Here is an 18,601-nt window from a genome sequence, read left to right on the forward strand (position 1 = left end):
TTTACCAAACAAATCTTGCTTCCAGACTTTTGGCAGGTATCATACCTACTGTTGGGAATTTATGGAGTTGTTTTGGCAGCAGTATACAACATGCTCCCAGTGAAGTGCTATGAGTCATGGAATTAGGATCTGTGACCAATTACTTTGAGCATATTTTAATAACTTAAATACAAATATAAAAAAAACATTGAGCTTATGGTCTGGAAATCTGCTCTTCAGTTTTAGCCACTTTATCGGAAATTTAAACTACCATTTCCTAATGTTTGTTGGATTTCAGAAGCTGTAACCCTCTCACTGCAAGAGCTCATTTTTTATGGAGAACTCCTGAACAATGTTACAGATAGCTGTCAAAACAGGTAACTGACTGACAACAGCTCCACAGGTGTATCAGGATTCAACACAAAAAAACACACAGCGGACACGACATTCAGTGCTTTACAGTTTTATGTTTTTAGGTTTAAGGTTTATTTTCTGATTAATAATAAGTGATCGTCTGAATACTGAATAACTATTTTAAACACTGAACTGAAATACATCAAATTCTCCCTCCATCGGGGAGCTGGGGGCGGGATTTTGGCAATGTGAAGTCACATTGTAACATGCCTATAGTTAAATTAGCAACAAACAGAGCTTTCTTCAAACATAAAAAAGCATATTTTCCTTTCTTAAAAAAGGTGTGTGGAGAAACTACTCATATGTGATGAATTCAATTATAATACACACTGATGATATTTTAGCAGACTCGAAAACAACATATACAATGCTGCAGAGCTGCCTCTTAGCTGCAACTGTGCTGTACTTCCTGTTTAACTTCTACTGCTTTTTTTGATAACTAATCAAGAGTGATCACTAAAGGGCAAAACTGTGAACATAACATTATGTCTATGTCTAACATGGCCTATATGACTAACTGCATAGTGTTTACACAGACTTTATTGTCATTCAATAGTACATTTAAAATGTACAAATTGTTAATGTCTCATAGGATGACAGTATGTGTTTGTGTGTGCGCGTGCGTGGGCGTGTGTATCCATGTCTGTTTTAGGTCCCGACTGGCTGACTTCTTTGTAAACTGCATGTCGGAGCCTCGCTCGCTGTCTGGCTGTCTGAAGGAGAACTACGCTGACTGTCTCCTGGCTTACTCTGGTCTTATTGGTGAGTCCCAACATGCAAACATGATAAGTACATGTAGATATGGGAGGTTATCCAGGAGTCAGTTGAATTCTTCCTTCCAGCTCGTTTGATTTGTTTACGTATCTCAACGTCTTTCACCGACACAAGTGGAAACTTTAAGGAAGTTTATTTTTCCTTGAATCCAAGCTAACTGTCAGCTCGCCTTTTCTTGTTTCCTGCATGTGACCAAACCGAGCTCTCATATATATATATATATATATATAATGTCCACATAGTGCCAATTTATTCTGCCTACTGCAAAACAAAAAAGACCCTTATTGGACAGCAGCCAGCTCAAGGGAGCAATCCATTGGGGGAGTGAGAAATCACTGACTGAAGCTATTTGCTTCCCCTCGCAGAGAGAAATGGCTATTCTTCACTTCAGCCCCACTGCATTCTGCTTCCTCAGTTTATTTCCTTCGTATGTGAAGGAAAAGAAATGAATGCATGTGGTATTTATTTATTGTTGCATGCAAAAGAGAATGTGTTCAGAAGTGTTTAAAATGATCATTTTAGACAGAATTTCAGACAGAAACTGTGGGTAGGATCACATTTCTTGCTGAACTCGAGTACTTCAATGAATCCTTGTATCCACCTGCTGCAGGCACCGTGATGACCCCCAACTACCTGCGCTCCCCCAAAATCAGCGTCTCCCCTTACTGCGACTGCACCAACAGTGGCAACAACAAAGATGACTGCGACAAGTTCACTGAGTTTTTTAGGGAGAACACCTGCCTCCGTAAGTTTTCTGTTTTCGAATCGTGGCTCTTCCTTATGATGGTTTACTATTTCCATCCTCTCTGCTGGTCTTTATCCTGCTCTGCTCCCTTCATTTTTCTTCTTTTTCCTCTCCTCCAAACCAAATTTATCCCTTTGCAGAGGTTGCGTTATTATCCCACAGAATTACATAGAAACCAGCATTGCTGCACCACAGTGTCTGACTGTGAGTGCATTGTGTTCCTGGTTTGCTGTTTGTGTGCCTTAAAGCTGTTGTTGAACTGCTCTCATGGTTTTCCACAGACAAAAAAGGCTTTTTATGTAACCTTTTTTATACACAAAGTTATTCTCTTTCTGGGGAAAGAAAAAGTAGGAAGAGTTGAAAAACTATTTTTTTGTATGTGTTCCTAAGCAAACAACTGGTGCTAATCTAATGAAATTATTATATACATAATCAACATCCATCCTTCCGTCTACTGTCTATTGACTCTTTATATCTACTTCACCTAATCACATTGTGGTGCCATGAAAGAAGAGGGCGATGGAACTATTCAATTAATAATTATGAATTTTGCGAACACAATACGTTTTAGATCATTTAATTACCTCAACGATACCTCTCTTGGCCGTAAGGGGGCAGTAATGCAGCATAGGCTGCAATAAAAATTGATGGAAAAGAAAAAAACAGTGTAAACCAGATTAATCTGGATATTGATCAGAAGACTACAATGCTGAAACACATGTTTTCTAATCTTGAGCATGGACATGGCCGAATTTAGCTTTAGCATTAGCTTCTCCTAAATGTCATGTTGGTGTAGCTTTAGCCTTAGTGGGGCTAAGATTCATAACTAGTACTTTAGGGTTAGTCCTACTAACATTTCAGTTAGTGATGCCCACCACTGCCTAAACTTTTCCTTTAAATAAGCTCTTCAGTCAGCAGGGAATGCTATGTGATCCTACAGTCAATACTGATATGTCTAGCTGCTGTCTCACACTGCATGGCCCTTTTTACTGACCAACAGTATAATAAATCACCTGGATATTGATCATAATCTGCATTCAGTCTTTTCAGCTTTTTGTTAATTACAGAAATGTTTTTAATGTCTTCTATATAGTATTCGTTACAAATAATTTTGCTGCACTTCAAATGGAAGACCTTGACATGAAGAACTTTTCAAAGCAGATGAATTGTTTCTTTCAATGATTATATTTACTCTGTTTTGATATTAGCCTATCAGCTACTGCCTTTTTCACAGCTGAGTTTAATGTAATGTGACTCTTTATTGATTTTTCTTTGGAGGACGGAGGACGGGGTCAAGCAGGGAACATGTTACCCAAGGACGAGTGAGATGGATTTGTAATCCATTTGTGTTATACTTAAATCTTGTTCAAATATAGAGAATAATGAATGAAGAAACAGATTTATTCAAAAGGAAGAGTTGTCTCAACTTTAAGTACTTCATGTCATGCTTCTGAAAATGCAGACAGTTTTAGGTCAAAGGTGGTACAAAAAACAAAGAACACATAAATTTTTCAGACGTGGTAAAAAAGTACCATGTATTTTTCAGTGTACCTCCAAAAGATTAGCACAAAATTCACCTATTCCTGGATTTAATTTTTTTGTAGGTCATATTAAAAGTACTGAAATGAAAACGAAAGTTTGGAGGCTAAAATACGTAGGCACAATGCCGCTTGACATGCTAGCATTGCAAAGCATCCAGAAGTTATTTTCCTTGGGCCGTCCTTTGGGACTCAAATGGCAATAAAAAAACTGGAAAGAAAATAATAATTAAACACATAACTTTTGCAAACTGCAGTAGTGTTAGAAAAAATTGCCTAAATTAATGGATATTGCTGTTTTTGTTTGAAAATCAGTCAAAGCCGTCAGAAGGTGCAATTGCGCTGCTAATGAATCTGTTACTGATTCAGTCGATAAAACAATGAACCAGAAGACACTTGTGACAAGCAGGCCGTTAATCACAGCATTCCTAAATCACTGTGTGCTTTGGAAAGTCACAGACGGTGAAAATAATTAGCTTTAGTGACAACGAGGGAACGAGGTACTGCCGGTGTTTCTGCTCTGCAGAAGCAATGTTGCTGGTTTGGTTTTTCCCATCAGAATGACAGAGGATGAGAAGACACCAAGATGTTGCCTCATTTTCACCAACTCTTCTGTCTTTTGCCTTTTTCTTTCTGCTTCTCTGTTGTTTTTATTTCACCCTGCTTGATTTATCTTATTATGCTATTCCTGGTTAGCAAAGTCAGTCTTTTTGCCAAAAATCACTTTTTTCACCCAAAAATTACTAAGGCCGTTATTTTAGGGAGATCATGCTATCTGACAAAGCTAATCAACTTATTGTTTCTGTCAGTTTCAGTTTCTTTAATCTTTATTTTACATTGACTGTTCTACTCCTAACTTCACCGACTGAACAAATGAAAGTTGTTTTGTTTTTACATGTTTGACCAAGTTTCAGCAGTTATTGCTGTAAGTGTGCTGCACTGGTGCAGAGTTACCTAGTTCATTTGTAATTCAGTACATTTATGTCTGTATTTTTAAAAAAAAAAGAAAACTTCTGCTCCAATTTCCTGTATCATTCCTGTATCATATATTGGCCGATACTCAACCTCAGATATTGGTATCATTATCGGAAGTGAAACAAGTGGATCGGTGCATCCCTGCTGTGTAACGTCTCAAAGTCCAAGTAAGACCAGAGAAGGTTAATAAAAGCTTTAAATCTGTTTTTTTTTTTTTTTGCTATTCATTGTCTTGTCAGTTTTAATAAGCAGATTCAGTTGTTTACTCTCTTTTTTTTCCAATCGTTCCCACATTTCCCGATCACTTGCCTTCTTTTACTCGTTCCCCTTCCACTTGGCAGCGCTCATCCTTTCTTTTCTGGTCTCAACCGTTGTCCTTTCATGCCCTGCCTCTTTCTGCTCTCATTAAGCTTGCTCAGCAGTAACTGGAACTGACAACTCTAAAGATCCTGACACACACCAGCCACAGGGTCACGACAAAAGAGAAAGACAGAAAGATGGAGAAAGGGCAGAAATAGAGAGAGCGTGTAGTCTGTGTGCTGCAGTTTAGACTCCTTATCGTGGAAGAGCTGGAATTTCCTAATTAAGACAGATTTTAATTTATCAGCCTTTAATTCTGAAGCATGCACCCTTCTTTTTTTGGCTTCTGACCCTATTAAAATGAAGCCAACAGAGTCTGCAGTTTGAGATATTCCTCATGTGGTTTTTCTCTTAACTTGATAAAAGCATGAAGAATATCTGGTGAGAAGATAGCAAATCCATTTCGATCCTGTAATTTGTCTTACAGTTTATCAGCGTTTGCAGTGTGACTCTTCAGCTGAGATTTGTATCTGCCGCTTTAATACTCTCAAAGCGACACCAAAGTCTTAATGTATTCAAAGCTTTTCCGTGGCTCGTTCTCTGGAAATGCAAAGGTCACGCCAGCCAACTGAATTCTATCTTTACAACAATCCCTGTGTGTGTAAAGTGAGATATAAAGTAGTAAATGAAGATGTCGGTGTGGGAGTCCTCGCTGCAAACAGCAGTATCTGCTGCGGTGGGAAGATTGTATCATGTTTGGTGAAATGCAGTGTGGTTGAATGTTTGGATGAATGTTTGGGTTTGCAAATTAAAACAAGAAAAACTTTTTTTAAGTAAGATATTTCCACAGCTTACATTCAGGGATTCCCCCCAGAAAACTAGAAAATCACCCAGCAGCCGGTTGTGTTTCAGTTCAAAAATGTTCAGAAAATACATGTTTTAAGTATTGTCAATATTGTCTTCTAATAACATATCCATCACCTACTAAGCCTTAAAAAGGCAACAGAAAAAAATACAATTAATATAAGGACCACTTTTTGTATTTAAGCTGTTCCATCCTAATTAAAGTGTTGAAAAGGTTTTGATCATTTATCTGTGACTTGTCACTTTATTCCATCCATCTTTACTAATGTGATACTTCAAATGCGCATTAAAAAAACATGATGGAAACACAGCTTAAATAATATCACTTGAAGGAATCTAAACAGAGCTGTTCGTAATTTGGACGTCGTATTGCTCTGTCGAAAAAGACCGATCCATTCGGTGATAAAGAGTGTTAGTCATATTAGAGAGAAGAACGACAGTCTTCTTACATATTCTTTCTTTCTCTTTTACTCCTTTTCTGAGTACATTTCAATGGATGTTTTTCTATATTTTTTGTACAATCTTAGTCAAACGTCATGAAATATTTCTACCATATTTCCTCTGAAGCTGTTATTTTTGTATTGTGGGAATAAAATCCAAATGATTTGTTTCGGAAAATACTTTGGTCTAGAAAAAGTTTGTCTATGGTTATATTTATGAAGAAATATTTATATAGTTATATTTTGGTACAGTAGTGACTGTAAACTGGTTTTATGTCTCCAGACTCAACAGGGACAGAAATACCAATTCCTCTGCTGTAAAACGCCAAACACTCCATCTCAGAGTTTACTATGCAAATTCACTGAAGGATTACTGCGAAACCCTTATATTAATACTTCCAAGTGTTGAAGTTTAATCTGTATGAGGGCAGGTTAAACCCACTGGTTCTTTTTCTGGCTCCAAACAGAGCCAAGCTACACCACTTAAACGAGATTATCATAAATTAGGTTTCACATTTCACTGAAAATAATTACTCGGGATGCTGCTGTCATAATGTTTTTTTTCCTGGTACAAATATGTTGACAGATCTGAATAACCAATTTCACACTGATCTCTACATAAAACAATTAAGCACACTTTGTGAAACATTCTGAAATATTTGTCACATACGCTATTACCTGTTTGTTTGTATCCTAACTTATCTCACTCAGAAAGATCATTTGTATAAAATGTAGACTACAGAAATGAGTTTGATTGGGAATACTGTAGGATTCATACAGAGAGTGCATACACAGCCGACTGTAATTAGGCTTTAGGTAAGGAGGCAGACACGACAGGAAAGAGCCATCAGTTCTTCCAATGTGCTCATCATCCTTCTGCTGTCTCCACATAAAGCTTCCAGCTACTCAATCAAAAATAAAAAAATAAAAACATAAGCAAAAATAAAGTATTCACAGTCTTTTTTTGGCAAAAATGGACCCAGTCAGGCCATAAGGATGCTGAAAAAAACAGTCTGTGCTTAATATTTATTGTTTGTTTACTTTTTTCTCCAAAAATGATCAGCTATATACTGTACAAAAAAACAGGTTTAGTTTAGAACAAGCAAGTTGTTAAAACAGAACTATATCAATTGACCTGCCTGGCACTTTTTCAGTCAACATCAGCAATAAGCAGCACTATTCTGCTTGTAATCTTGGATTTGCCAATTGCAAATGTTTTTCTATGTGAGTCTTTTAAGGATGTGTCGACTCTCCTCCAGATTTTACTTAGTTCAGTCACGGTATTAAACTTGCCAAGTGGAACCAACTGGAAACGTCTTTGTAGGTCACAGTGTGTTTAATCTGAAGTCATTTCCAGCAGAGGAGGGGCAAGGAAAGACAGGAAGCAATGAGGCTCAGTTCTCACCAGCTTGTCTCTTTAAATGCCTGGTTCAATCAACATCCAGATGTCTGCTTCCTGATAGGCTCATGATCTAATGTCAGAATATCCACAGAGTTTATTGTCAGATAACTTGAACCTGCTTCTTGAGGAATTGCAGTCTATCAAACCTGTTGTTAGACGTAATGCTGTTTGGGACATTGGAATTAACTTAGACAGCTTTGTGTTGAACACATTGTGAGCATCAAAGTCATGAAGACCAAACTTTGAGTTTCAACAGCTGATGAAGGAATTTGCCCTTTGCCAGACTGGATAAGTTTTCTGGTTCAGTCTTGTTAGAGTCAAGGTATCTTTGGTGAGAAATGAAAAAAACATGAGAAGGACAGGATGGACCTGGTTAGTTGACCTCAAACTCTACATTTCCTCCTTGAGTTTGTGTGATTTTTATGTTTGTTTTGACCAGGATTAAAGTTATTTTAATTTGCTTGGTGTACATTGATGCTGTTGATATACAGCTACAATTGTTTAGGTCCCTTAGCTACATTAGTTGATAAACTTCCCTAGCTGCGTTTCCATTACAAATGTGAGCAAAACTTTGTTGATATTCTATTAATGTCAAAAAAACATGAATTCACAATTGCAGTGTTTCCATTAAATAAGAAACATAGTTAAAATCACACGTGAATAAGTTTGATCATGTGACTGTCCTCCTACCATTCTTGTCATCTTCTTCTTCATGGTTTGCTCCAATGGCAACATCCGGTTGTTGATCATGTGACTGATATGATGTGAAAAAAGTGTTTGCAGTTTTGCAAAGTAAACCAATTTTGATACGGCCAAAAAAAAAAAACAGTTTTGGCGCTTCTAGTGCCAGAACTTTTCATCTGTGTGACAGACAACAGTGTTATTAGATCGGATCATAAAGAATGGATTTATTTTGCTCAAGCCATTACTTTCTGTTTCACAAAGGAAATGGTATCAAACCTATTTAGATGCTATGAACAATTCACAATTCTTTTTTTTTTTTTCAGGCTAAAGTTATTCTCCATTCACAGCATAAACATTTTCAACAGAACCCAGCCTGCAGAAAAGTACTTTCAGATTCCATTTTTTGTTTGGGTTCACAAAGCTACCCTTGTGCTTATATCTGTCACACAATTATCATAACAATAAAAAACTGATTCCTAATCTTTGGAGCAAAAATTAATTCAGTGATTTACATTTAATTAGCTAAAAATCACATTACAAATGAACACCCTGGTACATCTCACCATGTAAACGTCATTGTGACACTTCACACCCTCAGTTTCTGCGGGGTTAAAGAGCTGTTATGCAGATCCACCCGTCGCCGTGTTACCGCAGCATCAGGGTCATAATTCACCGTTAGAAGGAAGCATATCATTATATTCAAACAGCAGCTCTGTAAAGCTCAGCTATTCTTCTGATGTGTGCGTTTGTGCTTTACATCAAAGCCACAGTGGACTATTAATAGGGCCGCTAATGGACTCTAATGGTAAAAAGTCACATCAGCACTCAGGTTTTTGATGGTGTGGTGAATTTATAATGGAAGGAAGTGATAACAAAACTTAAGTACCTTCTAACTCTCCATTAATTGTGGTTGCAATATAAAATTTTATTTTAACATGGGGAATAGCAACATTGTGATGCGCAATGTGACTCAGGTGGGTGCTAAACTGGCACACTGGAAATCCTTCTTTACCATCTCAGCTTATCTAACACTGACTCACCTACAGAGAAAATGCCAAACTGACATTTTGTGATTATTGCTGTTGTTTTCTGTAGGTAACGCCATCCAGGCCTTCGGGAACGGAACGGACATCGGCATGTGGCCGCCGATATCCCCCGTTCAGACCACCACTTCCATCACCACACCCTACCAAAGAAACCGCGAACGCAACCCCAACAACATAGACAACCACATCAACACTGACTCCAGCCTCTACCACTTCTGTGGCAACTTACAGGTGAGACAAACTAGATATATGGTATATTAGTATATGCGCTAATAATAATAATAATAATAATAATAATAATAGCTATAATAATAATAGCTATAATAATATATTATAATATATTATCAGTATATTATAATATATGGTATATTATTAATAGCTATAATAATATTATATAGCTATTATTGCTACAATAATAATTGTCACCTGTAGCACAACTCTGGCTGAGGTCACATCTAATCTGTCAATGTGACATACTTTATGGAAAAGTACTGTGTGCGATGTCATCACATGTTTAATTTTTTACATATTTGTTGAAACTATGTTGGGACATGAGACAGATAATCTGTAAGGCCGAACTCCTCTGCCTTCTGTCAGTGTTAACTAGAAACAACCAATCAGAGGCAGAAAGTGGTCCTTAGTGCTGTCAATCAAGCATGTGTGCACATCGCTCCCTTTGCGCTTTTCTTCATCACCTTGTTCTGTGTTATGATGCAGCTTCTCAGCAGAGCCTGTCATGAATGCTAAGAGTAGTTAGCATGACGACAGATAAATGGTTTTCCTTGGATGCTGAGTTGTTTCTCCACCATTAGCACATTTAGCAGCATGTTCACAAGGTTGATTAACAATTCTAAAACAGCACAGAATATGAACATCATCATTCACACCTTCTCCTACTGCTTGCTGTTTGGTGTGGTTGATGTTCTGCTTGAGAAATCGACGTCGGTGAGAGAAATCCCAGACAGAGCAGTAAAGGGAGATGAGAGTTTAGGGATTGTGGGGGAAGGTGAAGGCCAAGTTATGGAAAATCCAATATTTCTATTAGCTTATTTGTTACTGCTCTAACTTCATTAAAAAAAAAAAAAACATATATACATAGCCTCTTAAGCTTTGAGTTTTTATCATTCATCAAAACATTTACATAAAACACAACACATTACTGTTGTTATTTAGCTGCGTTGTTCTGATGGCTCAAAAGATGCATTCAGACATTTCATCTGTTTTCCTTACTTTACTATCTTTTTTTTTAATCCCAAATGGCTTTTCCTTTGAAAACATCAATTCTATTTGGTTTTTGGAAACATTTATTGTGCAACCATACAGTGAGCAGATGGACTCATTTATAGTCGCCAGCCTGCACACACAAATACAAACCAGTGCTCTCAGTGACACACGCCAGCACTGTCCATACTGATAATGAGCTTTGGTGGTGCAGTGATGCGTGTGTGCTGTCAGGACCGCTCTGATAGCATGCCAACCACAAGTTAGAGAGGGCTGCTGTGTTTAAATACTTCCCCAGAGAAGGTTGGGGTGTGTGCACATGTGGGTGTGGGTGTGTGTGTGTGTGTGTGTGTGTGTGTGTGTGTGTGTGTGTGTGTGTGTGTGTGTGTGTGTGGATGTGCCCATATGCTAGCATCAAGAAAAACTATGTTGTCAGAAGTGACATCCTCCAGGGACAGACCTGTCAGAAGGTCGACTTCTTGTTGATCTCTCCTTGTTTCACAACCCCCCGCCCCACACACACTCTAAACCCCCCACTCCACCCCCCACACATGCAAACACAAATATAATTAACCAGAGAATCTAAAAGCCATCAAGTGCTAACATACTTCCTAAGGTATGTTTACTTTTACGTTAAAAGTAAAGTTTTCATTTTTAAGAATCAGTTTTCTTTAAAAGATGAGCTTTAAATATCCTATAAAGTTTCTAGATTCTTTTGTTTTTATAGACAATATAATTTGTCTTAAAAGTAGTGATTTTTCTCGATTAAAACTTTTAATTGAGTCTTTGCAGAATGTGTAAATAATTAATTAGATTTTAACCAAAAAAACATCTATTGACAAAATGAGCAACATTTTCAATTCAAAACCATTTCTGCTGCTAAATTATGTAATAAATAGACAGTTGATCTCAAAACAAAGATATTTATTGTTTTTAATCAGTCATTCAGGTTATTCAACCATCAGATTGTTTATAGTAACTCTTTGCACCATTCAGTTTTTAAGTGTTTTAATCTTTTATGCAGCGTCTTTGAAAATAATATTTCTCTGGAAGCGTACTGGACATTTCTGTTTGTTGCTGATGTTTTGTAATGATTCCCACTTCCTGTCTTCTTCCTCTTTGTTTCCACCAGTATTAAAATCTGACTGTTGATCACATGACTCATGATTCATTGAAAACAAAGTTTCCAATCAGAACTTTTGTATGTTAAAAACAGAAATTGATTGTGTTAAAATTTTCCGAGGTAAAGTTGATGTAATTAATTCATCAAAATGAACGGTCCTTCTGTAAAACACACCTGACTTGTTTCATAATAGCCATCGTCAGAGGTGTCTCTGACATGACGTGTGTGTGAGTCTTCAGGGACAAAAAAATTGTCTAATAAGAAAAGAACATAAAGACTGTATCATATACAGAAAATTAACTTCAGTCTTCACTGAACATCATAGTTGATACAAAAAAGAAGAGGAGCGCCCCACTGAGAGGGATGATTGAAAGAGGGTAAAGTCATTATTTTGTTTTACCAATTGGAAATTGATCTGAGTTTTTGTCTGTGGTCACCAAATTTAAAAAAGTACATCCAGCTTCTTACCTTTACTCCATCATCTGTATTCATAAATATTGTGGTAACAAAATGCTAAAAAAAGCTCCGTTTGTTTTTTTATTTTTCCTGTAGAGGAAACAGGAAAGCAGATCATCTGCCATCATCTTTGTTGCTCTGTCATAGTTATTCATTCAATATAGCTTCATGAAAATATTTTTATTTTAATCATGTAGAAACTGCTCTGGATAAATCTGGTTACTTCATGCTAATGTGACTTTTCAGAGTGGATGTGCAGCATGCAAACATGATGCATGTATTTTAATCCAATGACCTTTAAAACTTTGTTTCCTAATGAGCTTTGGTTGTCGTGTTTTAGAATATATAGGAAAATGTTCATAAACTTCATTAAAAAAACTAATTTTTACCAGAATAACTAGTTTTTATGACTTTCATTTAATCTGTTTAACTCACTTACATTTAAACCTTTGTTGAAAATGTTATAACCTCGAATGGATAACCATCATAACGAACAGAACAGATCAAAAGCAGAGTTCAAATGAATGTGACGATAAACAGATTCATTGTCTCATGGTATAAAAACTGAATGCATGAAGCTGCCAGTCGCTTACTGATGCTATATAACTTGAAATATGAACTTCAGACATTATGTGAAAATTTGATGTTAATTAAGAATTTCATTTAAATTCTTAATTTAAATTCAGCAGAGTGCTTATGAAACAAGAGTAAGGTCTGTTGTTTTAATATTTGATAACAATTAACTTAACTTGCAAATATCATTTATGTGATTGGAAAACAGTATTTACAAGATTCATCCAGCCATCCATCCATCCATCTTCTTCCGCTTATCCGAGGTCGGGTCGCGGGGGTAGCAGCTTCAGAAGGGAGGCCCAGACTTCCCTCTCCCCAGCCACTTCTTCTAGCTCCTCCGGGGGAATCCCGAGGCGTTCCCAGGCCAGCCGAGAGACATAGTCCCTCCAGCGTGTCCTGGGTCTTCCCCGGGGCCTCCTCCCGGTGGGACGTGCCCGGAACACCTCACCAGGGAGGCGTCCAGGAGGCATCCTGACCAGATGCCCAAGCCACCTCAACTGGCTCCTCTCGATGTGAAGGAGCAGCGGCTCTACTCTGAGTCCCTCCCGGATGACTGAGCTTCTCACCCTATCTCTAAGGGAGAGCCCAGCCACCCTACGGAGAAAACCCATTTCGGCCGCTTGTATCCGCGATCTCGTTCTTTCGGTCATGACCCAAAGCTCATGACCATAGATGAGGGTGGGAACGTAGATCGACCGGTAAATCGAGAGCTTCGCTTTTTGGCTCAGCTCTCTCTTCACCACGACGGACCAGTACAGCGCCCGCTTGACAGCAGACACTGCGCCAATCCGCCTGTCGATCTCCCGCTCCCTTCTTCCCCCATTCGTGAACAAGATCCCGAGATACTTAAACTCCTCCACTTGGGGCAGGACACCCCCCCGACCCGGAGAAGGCACTCTACCCTTTTCCGGCTCAAGACCATGGCCTCGGATTTGGAGGCACTGATCCCCATCCCGGCCGCTTCACACTCGGCTGCGAACCAATCCAGCGAGAGCTGCAGATCACGATCTGATGAAGCCAAAAGGACCACATCGTCTGCGAAAAGCAGAGATGAGATCCTAAGGCCACCAAATCGGATCCCCTCAACACCTTGGCTGCGCCTAGAAATTCTGTCCATGAAAGTGATGAACAGAATCGGTGACAAAGGGCAGCCCTGGCGGAGTCCAACTCTCACCGGAAACGAGCCCGACTTACTGCCGGCAATGCGGACCAGACTCTGACACCGGTCATACAGGGACCTGACAGCCCGTATCAAAGGGCCCGGTACCCCATACTCCCGGAGAACCCCCCACAGGGCTCCCCGAGGGACACGGTCGAACACCTTCTCCAAGTCCACAAAACACATGTAGACTGGTTGGGCGAACTCCCATGCACCCTCCAGGACCCTGCTGAGGGTGTAGAGCTGGTCCAGTGTTCCACGACCAGGACGAAAACCACACTGCTCTTCCTGAATCCGAGGTTCGACTATCCGACGGACCCTCCTCTCCAAGACCCCTGAATAGACCTTGCCAGGGAGGCTTAAGAGTGTGACCCCTCTATAATTGGAGCACACCCTCCGGTCCCCCTTTTTGAACAGGGGGACCACCACCCCAGTCTGCCAATCCAGGGGAACTGCCCCCGATGTCCATGCGATACTGCAGAGTCGCGTCAACCAACACAACCCTACAACATCCAGAGCCTTAAGGAACTCCGGGCGGATCTCATCCACCCCGGGGCCTTGCCACCGAGGAGCTTTTTAACGACCTCGGCGACCTCGTCCCCAGAGATTGGAGAGCCCAACCCAGAGTCCCCAGGCTCCGCTTCCTCAGTGGAAGGCATGTTGATGGGATTGAGGAGGTCTTCGAAGTACTCTGCCCACCGGCCCACAACGTCCCGAGTAGAGGTCAGCAGCACACCATCCCCACTATAAACAGTGTTGGTGCTGCACCGCTTCCCCCCCCTGAGACGCCGGATGGTGGACCAGAATCGCCTCGAAGCCGTGCGGAAGTCTTTCTCCATGGCCTCTCCAAACTCCTCCCACGCCCGAGTTTTTGCCTCAGCAACCGCCCGAGCCGCATGCCGCTTCGCCCGCCGTACCCATCAGCTGCTTCCGGAGTCCCACAGGCTAAAAAGGCCCGATAGGACTCCTTCTTCAGCCTGACGGCATCCCTCACCGAAGGTGTCCACCAACGAGTTCGAGGGTTGCCGCCGCGACAGGCACCGACAACCTTGCGGCCACAGCTCCGATCGGCCTCCTCGACAATGGAGGCACGGAACACGGTCCACTCAGACTCCATGTCCCCCACCTCCCCCGGGACGTGTTCGAAGCTTTGCCGGAGATGGGAGTTAAAGCTCCGTCTCACAGGGGATTCCGCCAGACGTTCCCAGCAGACCCTCACAACACGTTTGGGCCTGCCAGGTCTGACCGGCTTTTGCCCCCACCACCGGAGCCAACTCACCACCAGGTAGTGGTCAGTGGACAGCTCCGCACCTCTCTTCACCCGAGTGTCCAAGACATACGGCCGCAGATCCGATGAAACGATGACAAAGTCGATCATCGAACTGCGGCCTAGGGTGTCCTAGTGCCAAGTGCACATATGGACACCCTTATGCTTGAACATGGTGTTCGTTATGGACAATCCATGGCGAGCACAGAAGTCCAGCAACAGAACACCGCTCGAGTTCAGGTCGGGCGGGCCGTTCCTCCCAACCACGCCCCTCCAGGTCTCACTGTCGTTGCCCACGTGAGCGTTGAAGTCCCCCAGCAGAACAAGGGAGTCCCCAGGAGGAGCACTCTCCAGTACCCCCTCTAAGGACTCCAAAAAGGGTGGGTAATCTGAACTGTCGTTCGGCCCGTAAGCACAAACGACAGTCAGAACCCGTCCCCCAACCCGTAGGCGGAGGGATGCTACCCTCTCGTTCACCGGGGTAAACCCCAACGTACAGGCGCCGAGATGGGGAGCAACAAGTATGCCCACTCCTGCCCGACGTCTCTCTCCCTGGGCAACTCCAGAGTGGAAGTATGTCCAGCCCCTCTCAAGGAGACTGGTTCCAGAACCAGAGCCATGCGTCGAGGTGAGACCGACTATTTCTAGCCGGAACCTCTTGACCTCACGCACTAGCTCCGGCTCCTTCCCTACCAGAGAGGTGACATTCCACGTCCCAAGAGCCAGTTTCTGCAACCGAGGATCGGACCGCCAGGGTCCCCTCCCTTGGCCGCCACCCATCACACAGTGCACCCGACCCCTTTGGCCCCTCCCAGGGGTGGTGGGCCCATGGGAGGGGGGGCCCATGTTTCCTCTTCGGGCTGAGCCCGGCCGGGCTCCATGGGTAAAAGCCCGGCCACCAGACGCTCGCCATCGTGCCCCCCCTCCAGGCCTGGCTCCAGAGTGGGGCCCCGGTGACCCGCGTCCGGGCGAGGGAACACCAAGTCCAAGGTTTTCCTTCATCATTGGGGTCTTCGGGCTGCACTTTGTCTGGTCCCTCACCTAGGACCTGTCTGCCTTGGGTGACCCTACCAGGGGCATGAAGCCCCAGACAGCATAGCTCCTAGGATCATTGGGGCACTCAAACCCCTCCACCACGATAAGGTGGCAGCCCATGGAGGAGTATTTACAAGATTCAAGGTGATAAAGTTAATAAAAAGTTCAATTTGTTTTATTTTTTGAGATTGTAATTTCATCTCAAATTCAATCATAGTTTATAAAATGTGCTACATTGTGGACCAACTTCAGGAAATGAAGAGCTGAACCAGGTGTTGCCAAGCCATTTTTCAGCAAACAGCATCAAAAGTACATTGTTTGAGTGGGTAAATAAAACTTTACATTAAGAAGCATGTATTCTGTAGGCTGGAAGAAATGGTTCTATGAAGAAGTTTTCTGCAGAAGGAAAAGAATAGAAAAGCCTTGAAACCTCTGAGGCAGGTTAGTAACATCCAGTACTAATCAGGTTGGTGGTGTTTTGCTCATGTACCTTAAAGCAGACGTTTCCATTCCAAATTTTGATATCAATCTGGTCTTTGATTTGGATTCTGCTACTGAGCCAGACAACTGATGCATCATTGTATTTTATATATTTGTGTTTATAAGCTGACAAAGTGTGGAAAAGTTCAACAGGTTGCAACATTTTTGAAAACAACAAAACCATCTGGCATTACGTGTACAAAACTACACACCAAGGTAATCAGATTCAGCTGTTTTATAGTGTTAATAGAAGAATCTTTATGGTTTTAGTTCCAACCAGGATTTTAAATTTGCTGGTATATTTAGATCTACAATTTCTGTATTGCTCTTGTATACAGTTCATGTGAAACTCCAAAAAGCAACAGCAGTTCTTGATTTTTATTTTTCCAAATCACATTAATATTTGTGTCAGCTGTAGCATCTACCTCAGCAATTTAATCTCGGTGCGCTGTTATTTCATATTCATTACTGTGTTTATGCAACAAAACAAGCTATTTATTCTTTTTTACCATAGCTTGGAAATTCAGTTTGAGCTAGCCATAAAAAAGTTACTGAAAGGATATAAAAAGTCATTAAATTAAATGACTAAAATTCTCAGTAGGGAGGAACATGTATTCCTCCCACGTATTTTTATTGATTTTGTTTATGCACATTAAGAATGGGGAAAATCCAGTCCTCCTCTCATCTATAGGAAAAGTTTCATATTTTCATACCAAATGAATTGCAAAGTGAACTTAGGAAGGGTTTGCCAAATGTCTTGAGGCAGAAATTAATGAACGGCCAGCCAAGATTTTACCAATTGTTTGAGTACGTTATTGTATCCTCAGTGTCTCCTTTTATGGGAACAAAGGTAAGGTAAAAAATCTACAGAGAAATATTTCAAGTAGTGTGGTACGCTCCACATACCACAAATCATGCTTTCATTCCCACTTCTGGCCGTCTGAAGAAATTACTGCTTTGTGGGATGGTTGCTCACTCCGTGGTTTCTAGGCGGAGAACAGATGTGAGGTCCTTTCTGTAATGACGCAGAGGAAACAGAGGGTTTGTTTTCATTCCATCCTAGGAAGCAATTAAAGTTCCACATTCCACAATCTAAAGCTAGGAATGATACAGCTGATGTAGAGCACCGCCACAATGTCAGAAAGCAACATTTTTTCCCCAGGTGAAGAAACTCTTCATGTGATGGTGGAAGCAGAACGTTACTCTTCAGTATTATAAAGAGGCTTGTATGAAATGTCTAGTAAATGAAGTTCATGAATATGACAGATTAATAGTAGAGAAGGCCAAGTTGAGTTCAGTCTGACTAAAAAGTAATGCACCCAAACCTTTTTGTGTTGGTGAAGCAGAGCTACAGTTTGAGTTTCTGCTCTCGGGTCAAACAGCCAGCTGTGGCAGCGCAGGTCCACCGGCTGGCTACTCATCCTGGCCGGATGCGATTCCATGCAGGACCGAGTCAGCCCACAACCGTCATATTTGACATTGGAGTTCTGATGGGGAAAGATCCAACTTTATCCTGGTAAAATCAAGGTTAAATAACTAAAATAAAATTACAACAATCAAATTGTTCTTTGAACATGTTTCCCATGATACATGACATGTTGGTCTTTGGTGATGAGCGCCAAGTGTTTGAGGGTAGAAGACCTCCGTACCATCACCCTAATCTTTATCTTCACAGATTCAAGCCAGGACTCTGGCTGGGTTACTTTAAAGCATTAACAGCGACGTTGATTTCAACAGATGACTTTATATGGAAATCTCTCAGGGTTTGAATACTTTTGGGCTTAACTGTTAAAATAGTATTTGGTTTGTGATTTTTATTTCTTTTTTTTCATTTTTTTCATTTCAGGCTCAGAAACTACATTCAAACGCCACTGTTGATGTCTGTTCAGTAAGTTCATTGTCTATTCTTTGATTCATTTGTATAAATTGGAAAATGCAAGTGACTTTAATAAAATCGTAGTTAGTTGCATGAACAATATGAATCTGTTTCAAAGATGTTCATATAAACTTTCTTACATCATTCTGCCTGTTTTAAAACAATTTTGCAGTAAAAACTTCAAAGAAGGTGTGTCCAGTTACCACATTGGCAATTTACATTAATACAGAAGTACCACTGTTGGCTAAAA

General features: G+C 40.8%; 1 protein-coding gene across 2 annotated transcripts in view; it reads left to right on the top strand.

The window, feature by feature from the left end:
* Window positions 1-18,601, top strand: part of LOC114137748 (GDNF family receptor alpha-1-like) — a 112,550-nt gene that overhangs the window by 87,905 nt on the left and 6,044 nt on the right. For both annotated transcript variants that reach the window (XM_028006555.1, XM_028006556.1), the window contains 4 exons: window positions 1,046-1,155; window positions 1,778-1,912; window positions 9,211-9,392; window positions 18,322-18,363. In XM_028006555.1, coding sequence (XP_027862356.1) covers window positions 1,046-1,155; window positions 1,778-1,912; window positions 9,211-9,392; window positions 18,322-18,363 — 469 coding nt within the window. The remainder of the gene's footprint in view (window positions 1-1,045; window positions 1,156-1,777; window positions 1,913-9,210; window positions 9,393-18,321; window positions 18,364-18,601) is intronic.

This window comes from Xiphophorus couchianus, chromosome 22 (genome assembly GCF_001444195.1).
Source record: "Xiphophorus couchianus chromosome 22, X_couchianus-1.0, whole genome shotgun sequence".
In the NCBI taxonomy this organism is placed as follows: Eukaryota; Metazoa; Chordata; class Actinopteri; order Cyprinodontiformes; family Poeciliidae; genus Xiphophorus; species Xiphophorus couchianus.